We start from the raw sequence: 20843 nt of genomic DNA on the forward strand, positions 1-20843 counted from the left end.
AGGCTTAACTAAATGTTCCCAGTTTTATGTGCTGGACATCTATCACAGGACCACCACTGGCAGCTTGTAATGCTAGCGTCCTTCCAAAAAATATTCTGTTATCTCATAGCAAGTACAAAGTCTGTGAGCACTTTCTCTGGCTTCCTGTGATTGTCCGAGTGCTTGTATCTCTGCCAGAGCTCCTTTCCTGTGCTGCTGCAGTGATTCAGATCCTGGGAGTGCCTCCTCGCCTTCCCAAGCTCCAGGAGCCTCTGACATTGAAATGCACTCCACTGTCTCCTTATTCCAGCAGTGCAAGCAGGAGCACAGGAGCAAGGAGGAGCACTAAACTGAGTCAGGACAAGCAGATGTGGCAAAATTCTGTCAAAAGCTGAAGTTGCTGAAGGTCACACCCAAATTCACACCTGCATTTTATTTGAAATGTGATAACTAGTCAAGTCTGAAATGGGAGATGGGGGAAGGGAGGAGAAGCTTAAGACAAAATCAGCAAAAAAATGTACGAGACAACAAGAGGACCATCAGGAGCCTTTGCACTTACCTCTAGCAGGACAATTCATCTCAGATGATAGCACACTTGTTTGCAAAACAGATTAATTAAAAGTGGGTTGGGAGACTGAAGAAGTAAAAACAAATCTGCAGATTCAAAATCCAAAAGCTAAAAGTTCTGGAACTGACTTTCAAGTTGCAGATAAGCCCTTAGGAACCTTTCACAAGCTGCTTCTGACATGGGCAGTAACAATGTGCTGCAAGACTCTGCTGTGATGAGGCTATGCCACAGAGCATTTTAGCAAAAGATAAGAAAAGGTCATAACACAACAAACCTTTTATACATTCAGGAAGATGAGGGAGAAGGAAGGAAAGAAGGGAATGCAAGAAGGGAAACCAAAATATGACCAGTATCTTCAGTATCACTTCATAGCTGCTATAGATAATATATTTACCTTCTCCTTTGCTTTAAATCTGAATCTTCACCACTGTTTTGATTTTTCCTGTGATATTAAGGAAGTTTTAATGAAGTGTCATAGAGTTACTTAATACAAATACACAGAACTACCCAAAAAAACCCCGAAGTGTTTTAGTTTTTTGATGGATTTTTTTTTCCCAGTTTGATGTCAGGCAGAGAAAATGGGCATCTGCTTGCCTTAAACCCTTCAGGACACCTTTACAATAAGCTTTGAATGCATGATTCCATTCAAGCTCTCATTGTAAACCCCTTACTTGCAAAATTAAGCAGAGCATGCTGCCCTTTAGAGTTTCCTACTGTTTCCAACATAGGAGAGCGTGGTGGTTTCCTCTTACTCCAGAAAAGGGTGCATAAACAGCACAGCTATTGTTATTAACAGCTGGAAAAGGAAAGTGCATTAATAAAACCAAGACTCAGGAAGCCATAATTAAGTTAAAATCCACCTACTATTGTCAGTCTTCCCAGTCCCACATATGAGATAAGACTTTAAAAAACATTTTGTTCATGTATTAGCCCAAGAGAAAACTTGCTATTGGCATGACTGTCTGTCCACTGACTAGATCAGTCCAGTGCAAATCCCAGATGATAAAACAACTTCCTGCTGCACAGTGCACAAACACTTTTCTTTTCTTGATATGAGAGAGCTTTGCACTGCACATCTCTACTCTTTTGCTTTTACAAAGCCAAAAGAGCCTTTCTGACAACTAAGCTAGCGAAGCACCAGAAAATCTGTGCTGGTTTTGTCTGCAGTGGAGTTAGTTTTCTTCACAGTGGCAGGCATGGGGCTGTGTTTTGGGGTTGTGCTGAACACTGGGTTGATAATACAGATATGTCTTTGCTGTTGCTGGGCAGGGACAGCACAGAGCCAAGGTCCCACTGGGCAGGAGGCTGGGGGTACGTGGGATGCTGGGAGGGGACACAGCCAGGACAGGCGACCCAAAATGAGCAAAGGGATATCCCAGACCATGGGACATCAGGCTCAGTGTACAAAGTGCGGGAAGGAGGTGGAAGGAGGGGATGTTTGGACTGGGGATGGTGTTTGTCCTCCCAAGTCACCCTTAGCGTGATGGGCTGCGCTCTGCTGGAAATGGCTGAACATCTGCTCAACAGTGGGAAGCAGGGAATTCATTCCTTGGTTTGCTTTGCTTGGGGGCCTGGCTTTTGGTGTGTTTCTCAATACACAAGGTTTCTATCTCCTACCCTTCTGATTCTCTCCCTGCTGGCAGGGGAGTGAGTGAGGGGCCGCCTGGGACTTGGCTGAGGTTAAAACATGACAAAACCCATTCAGGAAACACATTGCTGTTAGCACCTACAAGGGCTCTATCCAACAGAGCAAATAAACATAACTCCATTGCCTGAGAGTTACACTGATTTATTTGAGGTCACTAAGCATGCACTATGGGTGAGTTTCTTCTCTCCTGTCCCAGACAGCTAATGGCAGATAAAAGGTCTGAAACAGTCCAGAAACGTGACAAGGATAAAAGCTCCACATCAAACTGGATTTCCTCATCAATACAGCTGCATTGTCAGAGACCCCTTTGCCAGCTCTGGCTCTGAAGGCCAAACAAGGTACTCATTTCAGAGCTGTCAGAAAGAGATGTAACTCTCAGGTGCTGGCTCCTAAGGCAGTTCTAGAAGACTGCAATGAATATAGCACAGCATCTGTGTTTGTTTATACTTCGTAACAGATCACAGCACCTGGCAGGACAGTGATGAAAACAGCACCAGTGATGAAAACAGCTTCCCAGCAGGACAAATCATCCCAGGTAACACACAGTCTTCTCAACACTATTGCTTCAGAACTGTTCCTGTAATTTGCTTTTTGGACATGCTCAAGGACATAGCACAGAATCTCCACCCATTTGATTTTACTCCTCTAAGTCATTCAATTCAGCTTGTACCAATTGAAATTGTCATTAGTTGTATTTTTGCCAGCGTCCTCTCTAATGCAAAGTGGTTCATATATGGCACTGTTGAAGACAGCTTTATGGTTCATTTGTGTAATCCTTGGGGCAGTTAAAGTAAGGAAATGTACCTATAACACTGCTTTGGAAGCTCACTGTCAAGCAAGCAAATCCATCAGTGCTTTCACTCACCAGGCAAAAAGAGCTCCAGTAACTAAAGGAAACTTGCCCATGCCAATAATGCAACTTTTCACATTTTTAACATCATTTTCCCACAACAGCACACAAGCAAATAATCTGACCAAAGCTTCCTTTCCAAAAACAGCTGTGGTGTTCTTGCTCAGGTGTTTTTTTACTAGTAGGTGGCTTTTTTACTGGCCCCTGGAATAGCCCCTTTCCCAGGACGCAGCTGTGCCTCCACAAGCTGAGCACTGAGCATGCAAGACTTCCAGTTTCTACACAGAAAAGCTGACACTAATCAATGCTGAGGCTCTTACCTCCTCCGAACTGGCTGCCCAGACTCATTCTCACTGCCACCAGATGGGTTCCTTCGGCGAGAGTAAGGAAACTTTGGAGATTTATTGCGGTCACTGGCAGAATTATACAGTCCACTAAGGTTAAAAAGGAAGAGCAAAGAGTCAGCTTTAAAATTTCCGGGGCAGTTGGGCCAGCTGAGATTCAGCCCACAAAAATTAAAAGATCCATGCACGCACACATATGTACAGGTGAGCTTTCGGATATGTGTGCTTTTCTGGGTGTTAGTGGGTGTTCCATGTAAATGCAGATAGTACTGCTTTCTAGCAATAAGGTTCACACTGAACCTTGAAATGTAGGAGAGAGACCTCTTAACATTGCCAGGTCAACAACTCTAAGCTTACAAAGTATAGACTTTAGTTTGTTAATATTCTTTTACCATAATAAAATTTCTGTGCTTTAATATGGAGTTTTCAACCCAGAGCTAGGTATTCTTCATGTTTTCCATGGATGTAAGTATGAAAACCTCCCATGTTTTGTCACGACATTTGTCTTCATCTCAGAGCTGATGCTTGGGAACATGAAACAATTCTATCTCCATTTCTCTTCTGTTCATCCACGGAAACCTCTGCCTATGGTGTGGAGGTGTTCCAAGCTCCAGCTTTCTTTCTGCTTCCCTAAAAGCCTCTGGCCTTCAAACTGAATCCATTCTTCTTCATCTACCTCGGCAGACAGCTGATTACTGCTCTACACAGGTGAAAAGTTCCCACAGCTCATCTCAATGAGAATTATTAAGAGCTGTGAAAGCTTCTGTGCAACATCCAGCCTGCTTATGTGTCTAAACCTGCATAGTGCTTTCGAATTAATAGTTTTGCAAAAACTCAATCCTACCATTGTCTGGCTTCTGCAAGATCAAACCTCCTGCTGTCCTGAGAGCAATTGTAAACACTGGAGACATAAAGTGACAAGATGACCCCACTTTTCTAAATATAACCAAAGAAAGGACTGTAGCAAAAGAATATTTGCTTGCTGCTTTGCTCCTGCTCTAGAAACTACTGTTGTTTACAGAAGGAGCACAAGGGGTAAATCATCAGGGCACCCCAAATGAGACATAAATGAGACAGGAACAGATCTGAATTGTCACAGAAAGGCAGGACCATTCTGGGTTACACTTAACATGCTGTCTGGTTCAGTAGCCTGTTTCCAACAGCAGCTGAAAACAACCAGCTACGAGAAGCAAAATCCTAAAGGCAGCTCCCCAGTGCTCCCTGAGTCCCTCACCATTCCCAGTCCAGGGGACTGACTGAGCCAGCTGCTGCATCTCTGTCTTCACAAGCCCTTCAGGATTTTTGTTCCATGACTCGCCCAGCTTCCCCCAGGAATTCACCTCCTTGCAAAGGAGGACCACAGGTCTCCCACTCACGGTGAGTCACTACTGACTGCCTTTTAAACCACTTTTAATAGCTTCACCTGAAGATCCTTACTTCTTTTACCAGAAATACAGAGTCCTGGTCGTTTTCTCTTTTCTCAGTACAACCCTTGATTTTCTATATGTCATCCCCTGAAATTTCCTCTTTTACAGTCTGAAGGAAGATTCCTTTCTGCCTCTGCCCTTGCTCCTTGTGCAGATTTACTGCAGAGCCTTTCACATTTTTGATCACCTTTGCTGCTCCTCTCAAAGCCTATTCCTTTTCCTGAGATAAGAACATCAGAACTGCTTCCAAAATGTGATCCACAAATCTATATAATGGCATAATTCTGTTTGCTTTACTAATAATTGCTAATTGTTTTTCTGACTGCTACATAGCTGACGTTTTCTTTGTTATCTATCATAATTTCACAGCACTTTTTTCATCTTAACCAGAAATCTAGAGGGGTTTTTTTTGTCCTTCTGTACCTCTCTTTACATTTTTTGACTCAACAGAATCTACCCATTAGTCACATTAGGAGTCTTTCTGCCACTCTTCACAGACAAATTTCTCACTATCTTAAAAAATGTTGTCTCATCACCAAACTTTATTACCCCTTTTTCAAGTTCTTTGACAAATATTCTAAATATCAGTGGTCTATGAACAGATCTCTGTAAAAAGCCATTGCTGACATCCAGTCACTGGCTACCTCCTCTTACATATACTTTCTTAATTTTTAACTGTTCATTTATCCATGAAAGAGCCTATCTGCTTAGATGCAATAAACATCTATTATGAATCAAATAACACATTCATTTATTATATTAATAACCTTCAACCTTCTGCTGTGGTATGATATTTATTATTGCACAATACCTAAGACATCAAGTCTTGCCTTACCTTTGTGGGCCATTTTCCTCCCACGGTGCACTTGTTTTACTTCTTTGTGTTTCTGGACTGTTTTCATTTTTCATCTTTTTAAAGCTAAATAAGAGTACATAAGATAAATACACATTTATATATATATTTTTAAAAACCCAAAACATTGTACACAGATCATATTTTCTTTTATGCTGAACACTTAAAATATAATTTTAAAGGCATGAGACCCACCTTGGCATATAGTTACTTATTTGTTATGTGAAAGAGGGCAAAGAGCTCCTATGTTGAAAAATCTCTCCTATAAAGAGCAAACATAACGGGAAGGAGAAAGAAGAAGTAAAAAAAAAAACCCAAAAAAACCCCCAAAAAATCAAAAAAAAAACCTGAAAAAAATCAGCTCTGCAACCTCATAATTGTGGCAGCACTGAGTCAGAAAAACAGGTAATCCTGTCTCCAAATAAAGATGAACAGATACTTAAGCAAGAAGTCTAACAGTAGGGCAAACATACAGTATGATCTCATAGTCTTCCATAATATGCAGTTAAAAGATTATTGAATCAGATACTTTACCTCCTTTCTATTTTACAAAGCTCTAATTGGAATTTTTCTTCCATGGGTTTACTTAAATACCTTTAGAACATTTTTTAATTTTTGTTATAAATAGTGCCTAGTAGGAGAATATTCCAGTATCTGGCTATGACATAAACAATTATTTAATGCTATCTCAAAACTTCCACCTGGTTCAAAACTTCAATCCCTTGTTCTTGACTGTTTCTGTGATTACAGAAAGACATAAAGAAAAACAAACAGCTATGAACGATGGCTCCCTAAATCAAAAACTCCACCCCTTAAATTTTTTTACACATTTTTAACTGTCTAATCCCTTTTTCAAGTGAAAGAACCACAGACTGCTTAACCTCTCCCCGTACAGGAGTCACCACATACCTCAGATTACCCTTATTGTATTCCTTTACCATTTTTCCAGGTGTACAGCGCGTACATTAAAATGGGAGCAACAAAGTCAGGGGTGATGAAAACTATTCAAAGCATGACAGATCACAGGTTCATAGGTTCACAGAGTAGCATATCCTTCTCATACCCTCCCCAGTAAAGCCTTGGGTTTTATTTTTGCCAGAAAGACATTTTTGTGAAAGAGCTGACCTCACTGACTGCTGCAAGGCAAAGTAAGAGGACAGTCACCTGGCTTGAGAGATATATCAGCACTCGTAACCAGTCTCCCACCATACCCATGGGGATGGGGGGAAAAAGCAGTATGCTCCAATTCTTCCTTTATTCCTATCATTCTCACAGTGACAGGTTTTACAGCTTCTGACCCATTAAAGCTCCCAGATAATTGCCACTTCAAATGCTGGGAAGTGGCTTTTAGCTGAAGCTTGGGAGAGCTTTTCCTGCAGCTCCATCTCTAGAGCTCTTTTCCTGCAGTTCACCTGAGACAGAACAAGGCAGCCACATTGATTTCCACTAAGGTCATCAAGTACTACTGACTGCAACCCCGTACAGTCATTAATACACCATATAGCTATAAAGTGCAACTCAAGCAGGAAAAATAAAAGCTTTATAGTTGCTTACAGAGAGGAGGATATAAGCTAGGAGTTCTTTCCCCAGAGCAGGAGGTGACAGACTCAGCTTTATGAAGGAATCGTGGCTGCTTAACTCACTAATCCATTTTTAACCTCAGCCTTTGGTCACTACAGGTCACTGAGTTAATCATTTAATTCTCGCAGAGTGAACAAAATGCAAAGCTACAGTAAGTCAGCAGGAAAAGAAATTAAATTACACCTTATCAGGTAAATAATTTTCTTAACACTGCGCCCATTAATTATTGACTCATGGATGCATGCAATCTATTGCCAGGCTTAAAAATATGTGCTTACTACAGACTGAGCAAGTAACTCAGATAAATATGTTTCTGTCCCACAATGCAAAAAGGAATTGATTTGCACAGCATGCACTTTTGAACGATACCTAGGCTGAACTTACACAACTGTGAATACTGTTTTCAAATCTTAAAAGGAGAAAGGAAATGTACCTGGGAGGTGAATCTACTGCATTAAATTCCCGAGTCATTATTCATTTTGAGCAGACACACTTTACAGACAGAAAGCTAGAGTGTGGCAGCTCTTCAAATACCAGCAGTATCTCCAGGAATGCAGTTGCAAAAGGTACTCATTTCATTCACAGAATGTAAAAAGGTTAGGATCTGAATTTCATGTGAGATTTCATTGGGGGAGGTTTATTATTTGAGTTTATACCACTTACACAGAAGTGATTAACTATAGATCTCAACAGTGAATTAGATGTTAAATATGAAAACTCAGCTTGTGAACACTACTGAAAGATGCTCTGCAAGCATCACTAACAACTAATGCAAGAATTACACAGGATGGAACAAACTTCCAAACTGCAAGTGCTACACAGTTTTTGTGTGCTGTCTCTCACATCCACGAAGCCTGGCAGAACCAAAAGGTGTTTCTCATGTGCAGATAGAGACACAGAGAAAAAACCATCAAATACTAAATGGAAAAACAATTTCCAACACCTTTTTTTTTTTCTTTTTCTGGAAGTGACTAACACTGTCTAAAACATGACTCAGTAAGAATCTGCCTGTGAACTGCTTTTAATCTGTCAAGGTAAGAAACTAAACTCAGTAACCTTGAAGCTGTCACATAGAGAGCCACTTATTCTGGTTCTTTGTCTAAAACCTGCCTTTCCGTTTCTTTTTAACAGCTCATTGTTAAAAATTCTGTAGTAAAGAATTCCCATGCCTCCTAAAACAATGAACTCTGCCCTGTGGAATAATGGTACCTTTTGTTTTATATCTTTCTTTCTCCTAACAAATCACAGAACAACACAATGGTGGGGCCATCAGTGTCCTCTGGATGTCATCTAGTCCAGCTGCCTGCTCCAGCAGGGTGATCCAGACTCAGTTATCCAGAACTATTCCCAGACAACTGCAGAATTATCTCCAAGGATGGAGACTCCACCACATTTCTGGACAATCTTTGCCAATGCTCAGTCACCTGCACAGGGAAAATTGTTTCCTGACATTGAGGGAATCTTCTGTGTTTCAGTGTCTGCTCACCTGGTCCTGTCACTGGGCACCACTGTAAAGAGCCTGGATCCATCCTCTTTGTGCCTTCCCTTCATGTATTTTTTTACCTCTGTATTGTTTCTACTTAATGGTTTAGCTTCAGCATGACCAAGTGGCAATCATAAGCTTTTTTTGACACACAATTAACATTATTTTCTAAGGGCTAGAATATGGATTCAATTTCCCTCAAAATGAAAAAGCAATTTAGCTCAGCTTTTCTTTTGGAGGTCAACTGTTCTAAATGTTAGACAATAGAGAACACTATCCACCAAGTATTTGCAGTACATCTTTAGATCCTTTTTCAGAGTTCAGTCCAGATACCTAGTTTGTGAAGCCCACAGCCTCAATGCATAGGTAAGCCCAGTTAAGAGTTACTCAGTCAAGAAAAAAACCCAACTGTCAGGATTGCCAAGCGTGCAGAGACAGATATCTAGGCAATTAAACAAAAGTTAAGTACAGTGGTTTTGACTCATTCTTTTGTAAGATCACTCTTTTTCTGATTCAGGCACATAAATTCCATCTAAAATTAGGGGTGGGGATACAAACCCCTTTCTGAATCTGAGCCTTACCTCTTCCTTTCAGATATGCATAATAACCAGAGATGTGCACTTCAACACTGAAAATTAGACACAGCAGATCACACAAGTGCAGGGGAGCCCTGGAAACTCACTACTCCTACAGATCAGGAACAAACATGATTTTTACCTGATTTTTACTATAATTTGAACAGTGTAATGGGCAATCACTGCAAGATTAACAAACCTACTGGGAGAGAGCCCACACCCAGCCCTTCCCTGCCCCACACCCCAAGCTTGCCCTGTTCAGAGACAGAAGGCCCATGACCTGAGAGCTCTGACAGCCAGCCCACTGTTCCCGGAGGAGAGACTAATAGGACTGCACAGGACTATCCTGACCAGTGCACTTTGGGTCATTACCTGTTTTTTTCCTATTTAAACCTGAGACTGCCTGCCTTCCCATTATCTTGTGCTGATTTATGGGTTTTCAAACCATGTGTCACCTGAAAACTCTGTTCTGCATTGACTGGAAGATCAGGGTTTCATAAAATTAAATACTCGGCAAAACCCTCTGACCTTTGTCAGCAGATAATCAAATGGTCCTGAACTCAAAGGCAGGATAAACTAACATTAATGATTACTAAATGTGTTCCCCTATCCAATGCATTGTACAACCTCTTCAAAGCTGTAAGGAAACTGTGGGTCTACATACCTTTTCACTGGAGAAGGTGCAATAATTTTGGTAGTTCCTTCATTTTCCCCATTTGTTGTAATCTGGCTCATGTTCTTAGAACCTGGGGAAAAAAAAAAGTCCAAAACAGTCGAATCCTGTAACATAAATGTTTGCACACCTACTCAGCATAATCACCTACAGGGCAGCATGAGAGATAAAATGACACACAAAATACCTGGTGCATGCTCATCTTGTTAAGGGTGTGTAAGGATCACACCTTTGTGTCTTAGCCTTATTTATAGTTGTAACAGGGCACTATAAAGTTTAACATGAAGGACATTCGTTACTCTTCCCCATAAGACAGAGAAGTCTGAAGCTGTTGTTCTCAAAGGCATACTCTGCCACTGTCAACTGAAGGAAATTCCCTGCTCAGTCAACAATGAGAATAAAGGTGTGAGGAGAATACAGTTTGGTTCCTGCTAGTGCTATGATTTCAGTTTCCATGCTATGCATTAACATCCATCTGTAATTTCCCTTCAGTCCACACATTGTGTTTCCACCTAATTGGCAATTTCAGACATTTCTTACAAAATTGTTACCATCTATAGAAACAGATGTCAAGCAAAACAACAGAACAATATCATTATAGACATAGACCTCCTCTGGACAGGATTCTGAGCATGTTCATTGAAGATAATTAAATAGATTGAAGATTATAATACGACGTCCCCTGGACACAAGAAACTGCATCACAATGTTGTTCATATAGTGCTACAAACCCCAAGCCATTTTGACTGGCTAAAACAAAAATGTGATGTCTTAATTTAAGCTGTGAAAAGATTTTGCATGCTAAGTTTTCCCCTCAGCCTCAGAGAAAGGATTTCTTCACAATCTCTCTCAACTTCCCATACCACCCCTTTGGCATACAAAGTCTCTGGACCCTAGCTCAACACAAATACCTGAGATTTTTCTGATACCTTTGTCTGCTCATCAGTTGGTTCTCTTACAGGTTAGATTTGCCAGTCTTCTGCAGAAATCAGCAAATATACGACTTTTTCAAACAGAAGAACTGATCTCAGTACTTCACCTATTCCTCTGTGAGGCAGTTTTCAATTAAGTCACAGAAGGTCCTTGTCACTTAACGGAGTAATAAAAACTTGTGCTCCAAAACATATCATAGCAGTGAAACGACTGCCAGAAAAACAGCCAAGGGTCAGATGATATAAAAGTAATAGACACCTCCAGAAGTGATAGTTTGCTGTGTCTGGAAATATCCTTACCATTCTGCAGGCACCCAGTCACCTCTGGGTGTCAGGCCACAGTGGATTAATCAGAGTTTTCCATCCACGCTTACAGAAACTGTGATGATTGTATCCAAGTATGTTCCACCTGGTGTATCTTTTACTGACTACAGTACTGTTCTATCAGCTTTCACCTCTGTATGATATAATTATCTAATATAATAGCGCAGACTCCAAAAACACTGTCCAAACACTAACCCCATGGCAAAAACTTAAGTTTATCACTGCTTCTTGCTTGCCAAGGCAACAGGCCTCTCAAAAATACCTTAGGCAGAAATCTTGAACATCTCATTCGTGGCCAGTTTCCCTGGTTGTTTACATTTGGCTGGATAAGGTACTCTCAGGACTGAGTGCACTGCACTGAACTTTTGCAATGAAGGGAATGCACACACTTAATTCCCTTTTACAGCCATATTGATGCTGATTTGCCCATTCAATTCAAGCCAACTATCACATTTTTAAAAACTCAAGTGTCCAAAACCATATCAGCCTGGCAAGTTAGTTAGCTTGTCATGCCTGTTTCTTATCAGGTAAAGCCACTTAACTGACATTATCTGGAAGCAATGTTTGTGTTTAAACCAAGTCATGAGAGCAGCAAATAGTGCGACCAAATGGAAAACACGCAGTAAGAGCTCATTCTTTGCACCCTGGGCTACTGTGAGCCTACAAAAATGAATGGACTTTCATACATCCACACCAGCCCAACCTACTCTGTGATAAGAGCTGTTTTTCTTACTAGTTTCTAAGCCTGCAGCCTCAAGAGTTTGTTCATCTCACGCCCCATGACTGAAATGCGGAAGCAGTCACACCCATCCTTTTACCAAACATTGGATTTTAAGTAAACTTTAAAGTATAAAGCTCCAAGTACATAAATGAGGAAACAGCTAAAATCACCTCAAGATCCATTTTCTCAAAAATCTAACTTTCAAGTCCAATCTTACGATTCTCTGGGAAAAGACTTTAACTGGGCCAGACCAAGAGTTCTACCTGCCACGGCTACCAGTAGGGTAGCGACAGGCATCTGTGGCAAAACGTGATTGCTTAGGGAATATCACAACACAGACAATACCCCACCTGGTGTGGGTATTACAATTCTCCACCTGACCTCTAAGCACTTATTTTACACTGGTTTATACAACTGCCCCGTGTGCCAAGGCAGGGACAAACCAAGTCCTCAGCTACCAAACAACAACAAACCCTAAGCAATGTGTTTTCCATTGCTGAATAAACTCAGACCCACAGCAACAGGTCTGGTCACATCAATGTTTGTCCTGAGAGGATGTTCCCAAGGAGCTTTTCATGTTCAGCACTCAGCCAAAAGAATAATGAACACCTTCACTGTATGTTGTGAACGCTAAACATTATCAGTCAGGCCCTAGGACAGTAAGATAGAACAGCAGGAGATCCTGTTCCACATCTGAGTTTATGATTTGCAAGCAGAGCAAAATGCAACTGTAATTCTCACTCAGATGAAAGGGGAAAAACAAGTAAATGAATGAAGTTACGCTTATCTCACTCACAAGACTTGACTGAACAAAACAAAAAAACCTCTTTCTCTAAATTAACACCAACTTGAATACCAGCCTAAACATGCAGCAAAAACCCCCCATGCACTACTATAAAAACACAGTCTAGATCTCATATAAAATCATAGCCATTAAAGTTTCCTGATGTGATTTTTGCACTAACCCTAGAACAACTGAGATATGAAATGTATCAAACAAGTGACAAAATGGAGGTTACTACATTTTAAACCACTGCAATGCCTGTTCTAGGAAAATAATCTGCCATGCTAAAGCCAAAAGGTCTGCACTGTTCGTCCTATCAGGGGAAGCAATCCATGTCAGTGGCTTGTATACACAAAAACAGTTTCTCTCTGTTGACAGTATCATCTCCTTCAATCTTGATGCTAAACCACAAATATTTTTACTGAAAACAGAAATAGTAGTTTCTATCCCTGTCTTGGCTGGCACCTGCTCCAGGTCTTTACCCAGAGTTCACAAAGTGTGTGCAGTCCTAATGACTTCAGCATACTTTAGTGGACCAATGAGGCAAAGAAACATTTTTGCTCTGCTCTGCTAGAGATAACTAAGCTCTACCTTCAGGGGACAGAAAAAATATATAAAAAGCACATACTATGTTTATAACACCAGAAGATGTGCACAAAATGAAGCAACAAGGGGAAGAGTTTTAATTAGAAGTCAGAGGTGAGAGGTTTTAGCACTCACAGACACTTATCTGATGAATGCAATGCCAAGGTTATATGCTGCAGTCATGCACTTAGTTCTAACTGTCCCCAAAGCCACTGCTGTGGCTGGTCCCATCACTGGTACTAATAGATTTTAAAAACGATTAAACAAAATCAAAATGGCTAATTGCAGAGAGGGCAAAAATGAAGCCTTTAACATATTTCACTTTGCAGTCTTAAGAAAAGATAAAAAGGGAAAGAAGCAGATGAGGAAAGATGCTGAACTCAGAAAAGGCTACAGGAAGTTATTTCATACGAGCTATTTGTGAGCTGTTGTTGGATTTGGTGAAGTAAATGGAAATCTGACTTTCATCCCAAAAAAATTAAGTTACAAGGCTTCGTCTAGCTAGATCCTAATTAAAGGTGTATTTGACAGAAAATATCTTCAGTTGTAATTCATGTTAACTGAAATAACCCTGTTTAAAATGTTGGATAAGTAGTATTTAGCCTTAATATACCATATTACAAACAGAAAATTAAGATCAAAGGACTAGCTACCAATGATGACCATCTGCATAATGTCACTATGCAAAAGGAATATTTATTTTAAGAAGAAATGTAATTTAATTTTCTCAAATATTTTAGTCAGGGAAACTTTTACATAACCTGTAAAACTTATTAGAGCACCAGGTAAATTTGCAAGATAAAAAATTGTCTACAAAATAAAATCTACAAATATATAAAAAATATACATAAATTGGGATAATATATTTAAGTAAATGATCTTTAAAATATGCCAAATAGTCTTGATTCATTGTGTGAAATGGACTTTGTTATATCTAAGAACAACGTTAGGTAAAAAAAGGCAGATTTATTCAATGCAATAGACTATCACATGTTTCCTGACAACACAAGGAGAAGCAGCACTGGTCTTCATTCTTCTTCTGAAATCCTGTTTAGATGGAGGAAGAGTATTCAATGTTTATCACTGTGAATAGAAAAGACAAAATTTTTAAAAAAAGGAGAAAATATGCTTATTCACAGGGCAAGATGGCGTTTGAAAAACATAGCTCTCTTCCTTCAGCCCATATTTTGAGCTGGAAATTAAACAAATTATTTTAACATTAATATCATCTAAGTTAATACATTTGTCCCAGTGATATGACTGCACATTTGGAAAACTTGGGTAATAAATTAAGCTGAATTTGAAAAGAAAACAGATGGATGATAGAGATTACACAACTCTATGTAAGTAAAATGGTGAAAAAGCAGACATTTTATTTTAACGTGGGAGAAAGTGTTTAAATCCATCAAAATAGCAAACACATGTTGCCCAGAGAATTCTGATTCCAATTACATCAGCAGAAGAGGCTACAGAAAAGTTTCAGTTTTTCCTCAAATTTCCAGCCAAAGAGACTGAAAACAAAATGAACAAACACAACACATGCACAGCCTGGCAGCAGCACAGACCAACCTTCTCTGCCTGGGCTAAGGCTAACACTATTTCAAACCAAGAGCTGAACTTTAGCTGACAAATAGCCACACAAATTTCCTGAAACAGAACCAGGAACTAATGAGGTAGGAAATGCTGTTTGGCTTGAACTGCTGCCCTAAGAACAGGACAGTCCAGCTGAACAAAAAGTTTAAGTTATTAGGTTCAAGGGTGACTAGCTACTTGTCCTCTCAGACACCCACTTAAAACTGTGCACACAATGAAATATATCAGGATCAGAAAGCAAAGCAATTCTTCTCTTTTTACACTAAATAAAATAAAATTTTTTAAAAAGTTGTAAACTGCTCTATTTTCCAAGGCTGCACTTTTAATTATGTTACATTTCAAGAGCCACCACAGCTGTAAGGCAGAGCACACCAGTTTTGTTTCTAAATCAAAAGACCACATTCAGGATAAGCACTGGAGGTTTCCAGAGGTATATATCTGCTCTCTTTTTAAAAATAGGTTCTCAAATTCTATAGTGGCATATTGAACGACAATAAGAGAGATACTATTTACATTTTAAAGCCCAGACAAGTTTTTTCTCAAACAGTAAACAAACACAGGCACAAGTTTGACCCAAGTGTGTTTGCCTTCTTGTCATAGATGAAGCTAAGCAATACCCATGTAATCATCTATGGACCTGGAGTTTGCCATCTCTATTACCAAATTTCAGGAAGCATCCATTATCTAGGGCATGACTTCTCTGATCCAAGCTTAATCCTATCTCCTCTAACACCTGTGGAAACTTCCAGCTTGCCATGACAGCCTCTGCATGCAGAACAGATTCCCAGCTCACACATCTGAAGCATGTTAAAATTAAATGGCACTAACTTCTGTTCCACTTAATATCAAAATAAAGGGATACTTTCCTTGAAATGGGAAGAGGGTGAAAAAGTGGCACCCTGGGTCAAACAGGCCAAACAATGGGATACTAACCAAGACACGTAGGTATAAAATTTGTTGGCAAGAGACAGGCCTCCAGAAGAAAAAAAAAAATGTTTGCACTGCCTGTTTTCTAACTTCCCTTTCAACCTTTACATTGGACCTACACACATGGGGACTTATCCTCTTTAATCCACAGCAACTCTTTTATTTTATGTGGAAAGCTGGAGCTCCCATATCCTGTTAACCTTAGATATAAATACTGACTGAAAGCAAAACACAGAATCCACTCCGAGAGACCCTCAAGGACGCTGCAGCAGTTCTGAGTCGCCTCGTGATGACACAATGAACCAAAAGAGAAGACATCTGCCCCCAGGTCAGCAGAGAAGGACCCACCTGTCTGTTGGGTTCTTTTGGGGTATGTCTTGCTGCGACTTCTTTCAATGCTCTGGTCAGGCCGTGGAAGCTGCACAGAAGGGTCTCTGGTCATTCGCAAAGATGTTTTGCCGCTTCAAAACACAATAAAATCATGAGAAAACACTTGGGAAAGTTATCCAACAGGATCCTTAGACTGAAAAACAACCATGCTGTTAACTTGTCATCCCACCTCTGGTTTTCCTGTTGAGTGGCACTACCCTGAATTTTGTTTTGAATCAGTCCCTGGCAAACAGATTGTGCCAATTGCTCCTATGTTTGGCATTTCCAAGTGGGGATAGGCCACTAAAACAAAATGGTTTTTGTTAGGAATAGCTTAAGATAGCATGACCTTTTCTAATCTAGAATATTCTAACATACAACTTTCTTAAGTAAAATTATTTCTTCCTGAACTTTTTCTGTAAGTTTCCTCCCAGGAAAACATGTTTAATATTGTTTACACATATTTAATATTGTTCAGTTCCAGTCAGTTAGGGGCTACTCCTCTGGCATGTGGAATGACAGCCTAAAAGACTGCAAAACAAACTATGACAAAGGACTCTCACTAGCACAGCCCCAGATGACAACAAATTGAGTGAAAGTCTTGAATCTTGTTCACAGTAAGGTTTTTCTTCACTGCACAATTGAAGTAAATTATTAAGTTTAAATAAATTATTTCAGACTCATTTTAATGTTCCTCTCAGTATGACTAAACAGAATATAGTGGTAATAACAAAAATCTAAAATTCATATTCCTTCCCAAAACTCCCTATTTGTTCCTAGAAACTTACTACACAAGAGAAGTAATTGTCAGTATTAATTACTTGACACCTGAAGTTATATCATTGTGAAGTAAAATAATTGTACAAGAAAGTAGTAAGCAACTATACAGGAATTACTTATCTAGATTTTCTGAATTATGTGAATAGATTCCATGAAATACTGACAGTATTTTCCCTAGTAGCCCTTCACAGATAGTCAGCACTGCAGAATTTAAATGTTTTCAAAATTATAAAAGAATTGAAGGACAAAAAAAATCTCACATCCTAACCCTACACTAGAGTAATGTGGGTTTGTTTGTTTGTTTTTGTAGTTAGTTTATAGCATGCTCCCAAGTTAGCCAGAAAACTCTTCTGCTCAACTTTTAAGTTTAGCAACCATGTCAGTCCTGCAAATTCCAGAAGCAATTTTAACAAAGCATCTGGGAATAGGACCTTCCACCCCCACTAAGACCTCTAAAGCATGTGATCTTGAGAGAAGAAAATTGCCTTCCTGAAAACTGACACACAATGAGAAGTACCTAAAAGATTTCATTGAAAAAAACAAAACCCCGAAACCAAAACAAAACCAAAACCAACCAAGCAAACAAAACAGAACAACATTAAAAACACAACACCACATGACAAATGAAAATATTATGGTCCCCCCACTTACCCAGAAAAACAGTGGGATTACGGTTTCTGCTCTGAGCTAATGATGTGTACAGATACACAACACTGTCACTGCTTTTGGTGCTACAATGGGGACCAAAGACAAAAAGGGAAGACAACCAGAGTTGTCAGCTCTGCCCATCATCCCAACATGGCAGGCCTGATCACATATCACCCATGACATTCATTAAAACAGGAAGACAAACTGAACTGCACCACCCACAGCAATAGCTCAGACGTAGTTAACTGCTTCATGGCATGTTTTTTTAAATTGATTGGAAAGTTCTTGCCAGTACAAAGCTTTCTCCTCCCCAGGACCAGTGCCCTGCTCCAATCTGCTGAAGCGATCCAACAGAAAAAACTCATCTGCAGCACTCTGGCAGGAATCAGTGAGCTCCTACCCATTATCCCAGATGGGTAATGCAGGCCAAGATCCACTACAAACACAAAAGGTGGGACAATCATTGCCCTGTTGTCCACAGCAAGGAGAATCTGGATCATGACAGAGAGTGGGATAACCCAATCTGGATCAGGAAATAGGCAAAATGACAAAGATCTGCCAAACTAATGATTATCAACCTTACTCATGATGATCCACTTATTTTTTTCATGATAGTGGAAAGAGTGCTCCTTATACATCCTTAATTTCAAGTTACAGCATCTTTCAAGGTTTAGAGCATTGAACATTCATTCAACGCTGTCCCCTATTCAAGTCAGAAAAGATACACCCTCATTTTGGCATTGCCCAGCTGTCAGGAAAACCTCTTTAGGACATGAACATAATTTCAGGACTTTTGAGGAGATAATGATTTAGAGAATTGTCAAAGCTGCTCCCACTTTGAATACAGACTATAGCAAGCCTCAACCAATTCTGGAGATCTGGAGAAGAAACATTTGCCCCAAAACTGCCAGGCTCCCAAAGACAGCCTGTTAAAATGGCCCTGATTCATCTTTCATCTTTATAACTTTACTGCATCATATTCAGGGCAATGGTTTTCTTTCATTGGAAGGAAAGAGGAGAAGAGGAATGAAGAAGGAATAAATTGAAGTTTAAATAATCAAAAAAATTCACCTGTACCGATGTTTATAACCTATGGATCCAAACTTGCTGACTTTTCTTGACAGAGAGTTTGATTCATTTTCTGGCACCCTGTGTAGTTTGAAAAATAAAATAACAGAGTAAGTTGCATAGGTAGGTCTGAGTTACAGTCCCCTTCCCAAGTCAAGAAAAAAGAACACAAATTTGGGCTTAAAAAAAATTTTTTTTTCTGCAAGTTCCTCTTCATCCCTACCTCTGGACAGATTCTAATGGGGTTGAGAGTCTCCCAAAGCCACCTGTTTGTCCCCCCTATTTTGACTACACACCTCTTTATTTCAGAGTCAAGTGTAAATTGCTGGCACCAGCAGCCTTTCACCTAATTTTGGGAGAAGGTAAACCCACCCTGCCACAGTAGGGAGACTGCAGGAGGGATTCTCAATTCACTCATTTACAGCACTGCTAAAGGCAGCCCGGAGGATTCCACCTACCAGTTCCCAGCTAGACACCTTAGCACACTTCTCTTGGTGTTTTTTGCATCAGTAAAATCAAGTGCTTTGAGATATGCAATATTGAGAAGATTTTATACGCCTCAGTAAGTGAGCAAAACGTTATGGAAATTCTATTAATTTCTATTAAAATACATATATCTTTCTGTGCACTGTAGAATATAGTAATGCCTGAATTCCAAAGGCCTCCCTCAAGCCAATAATCAGAAAATCTGATTATTAAATACATCCAAATCTATTTGGCAACTTAAATCCTGCCATCCTTCTGATAAAGTCTACTCTACACAACCTGAAGTTGTTCAGAAAAGAATGCTAAGACAAAAAAAACCCACCAAACTACCCAATTTTAAAAACATTGTTTCACATCATTGCAAGAAAAGCTGTTAGCTTTTAAAAAGATTCTATAACCAAGAGCACAAACATGTTTCCAGGCAGCAAGCCTTTGTAGCACCACTCTGCAGGTATAGCAAGGCTCCCACTCAGTGTAGTGGCCCTGTGGAAAACACAGCCTAACTTCTGCATCACTCACCTGAAAAATGTATGATGCTCTACACAGCATTTCCAGAGGTGTTTGCATGTGACCTTGTTACGAGCTTCAAAAAAGAAGGAAGTTTCATTGCACTGAAGACAAAACAAAACAGAAGAATGTTCTTATGGGGGATCCTGACATTGGAGTGAATCTCATTTACTGAACACAAGAACCAGCCATCACATGTCAGTCCATGCCAGAAAAGAAATCAGCACAAAGAAAAGCAGGTTCTATAATTCTGTAGAATTCTTCATTTAAAAGTGGTTTTCTTTTTGAAAAATAGAGAAAAGAGATTATTGAAACACTTATGTTCCTTTGTTCATATACATCAGCTTCTTTCCTAAATAAAACACACAAGTTTTTGGGTTTTTTTTTCCAAAAATTATTTTTCTGATGTTTTCTGAAACGGCAGCTCAGATGTCAATCAAAAATATTGGTTACCAGCATAAAAAGGCAAGAATAAGTGAAAGAAAGAAGGAAAGGAACTGTTATAAACTATTATGAAGCAACGACAGTGGAAACACACAAAACAGGCCAAAATTAACCTGAGGGGAAAAAAAAAGCTGAGGAGGGGAAGGGTTTTCTTTTTTAAAGAAAGCTAACTTCAGAATAATTCAAAATGCTAAGAAAAAGTTGAAAGTCTTAAAACCCAACTTAAAATCTCTTAAGGAAGACAACAAGAGCCAGAACAAAAGCATGCATAAAGCTTAAAAGCCAATCTCTGGAAGCTGGCAGAGAAAAGAGAAGTGGGACACATGCAAACTATGAAATATCTCCCACAGAAAAGGAGAAGCAACAGACACATCACAGTGCTTGTTTTCAACCAGCTAAACACTGAGATGTGTTCACAAAAAATACCCTTCCACCTCTTTTTCACTTGGTGAACTCAAGCGCTTGGTGTTGCAGCTGTGCTTTGCACAAAGAATGAGCAATCCCTGGGGTCAGTGTGAGAGCTCAGCATGGCATGACACCCCCTGTCACAAAACTGAGTCTCAAACCATTTCAGCAAGGTGTGAGTTACAAAGGAGCTGTGATTCACACCACCTTCAGCAGCTGATTTTAAACAATCTATGTCCTTGCATTACTGACACTTCGGCAGTGCCATGCATACACAAGTAAAGAGCTT

At 39.8% G+C, this 20843-nt stretch overlaps 1 protein-coding gene across 2 annotated transcripts in view; it reads right to left on the reverse strand.

Annotated features, from left to right (window-relative positions):
- The window catches only part of EPB41L4A (erythrocyte membrane protein band 4.1 like 4A), a 118394-nt gene that overhangs the window by 22128 nt on the left and 75423 nt on the right, over nucleotides 1–20843 (reverse strand). Inside the window, exons 10-16 of one of the 2 annotated variants that reach the window (XM_059836738.1) lie at nucleotides 19718–19809; nucleotides 18716–18793; nucleotides 16196–16308; nucleotides 9973–10054; nucleotides 5652–5735; nucleotides 3366–3479; nucleotides 942–989 (exon numbers count right to left, since the gene is read on the reverse strand). In XM_059836738.1, the coding sequence (XP_059692721.1) occupies nucleotides 942–989; nucleotides 3366–3479; nucleotides 5652–5735; nucleotides 9973–10054; nucleotides 16196–16308; nucleotides 18716–18793; nucleotides 19718–19809 (611 nt within the window). The remainder of the gene's footprint in view (nucleotides 1–941; nucleotides 990–3365; nucleotides 3480–5651; nucleotides 5736–9972; nucleotides 10055–16195; nucleotides 16309–18715; nucleotides 18794–19717; nucleotides 19810–20843) is intronic. The other variant, XM_059836739.1, reaches the window with a different exon arrangement.

The sequence above is a fragment of the Haemorhous mexicanus genome, chromosome Z, assembly GCF_027477595.1.
Source record: "Haemorhous mexicanus isolate bHaeMex1 chromosome Z, bHaeMex1.pri, whole genome shotgun sequence".
Taxonomy (NCBI): domain Eukaryota; kingdom Metazoa; phylum Chordata; class Aves; order Passeriformes; family Fringillidae; genus Haemorhous; species Haemorhous mexicanus.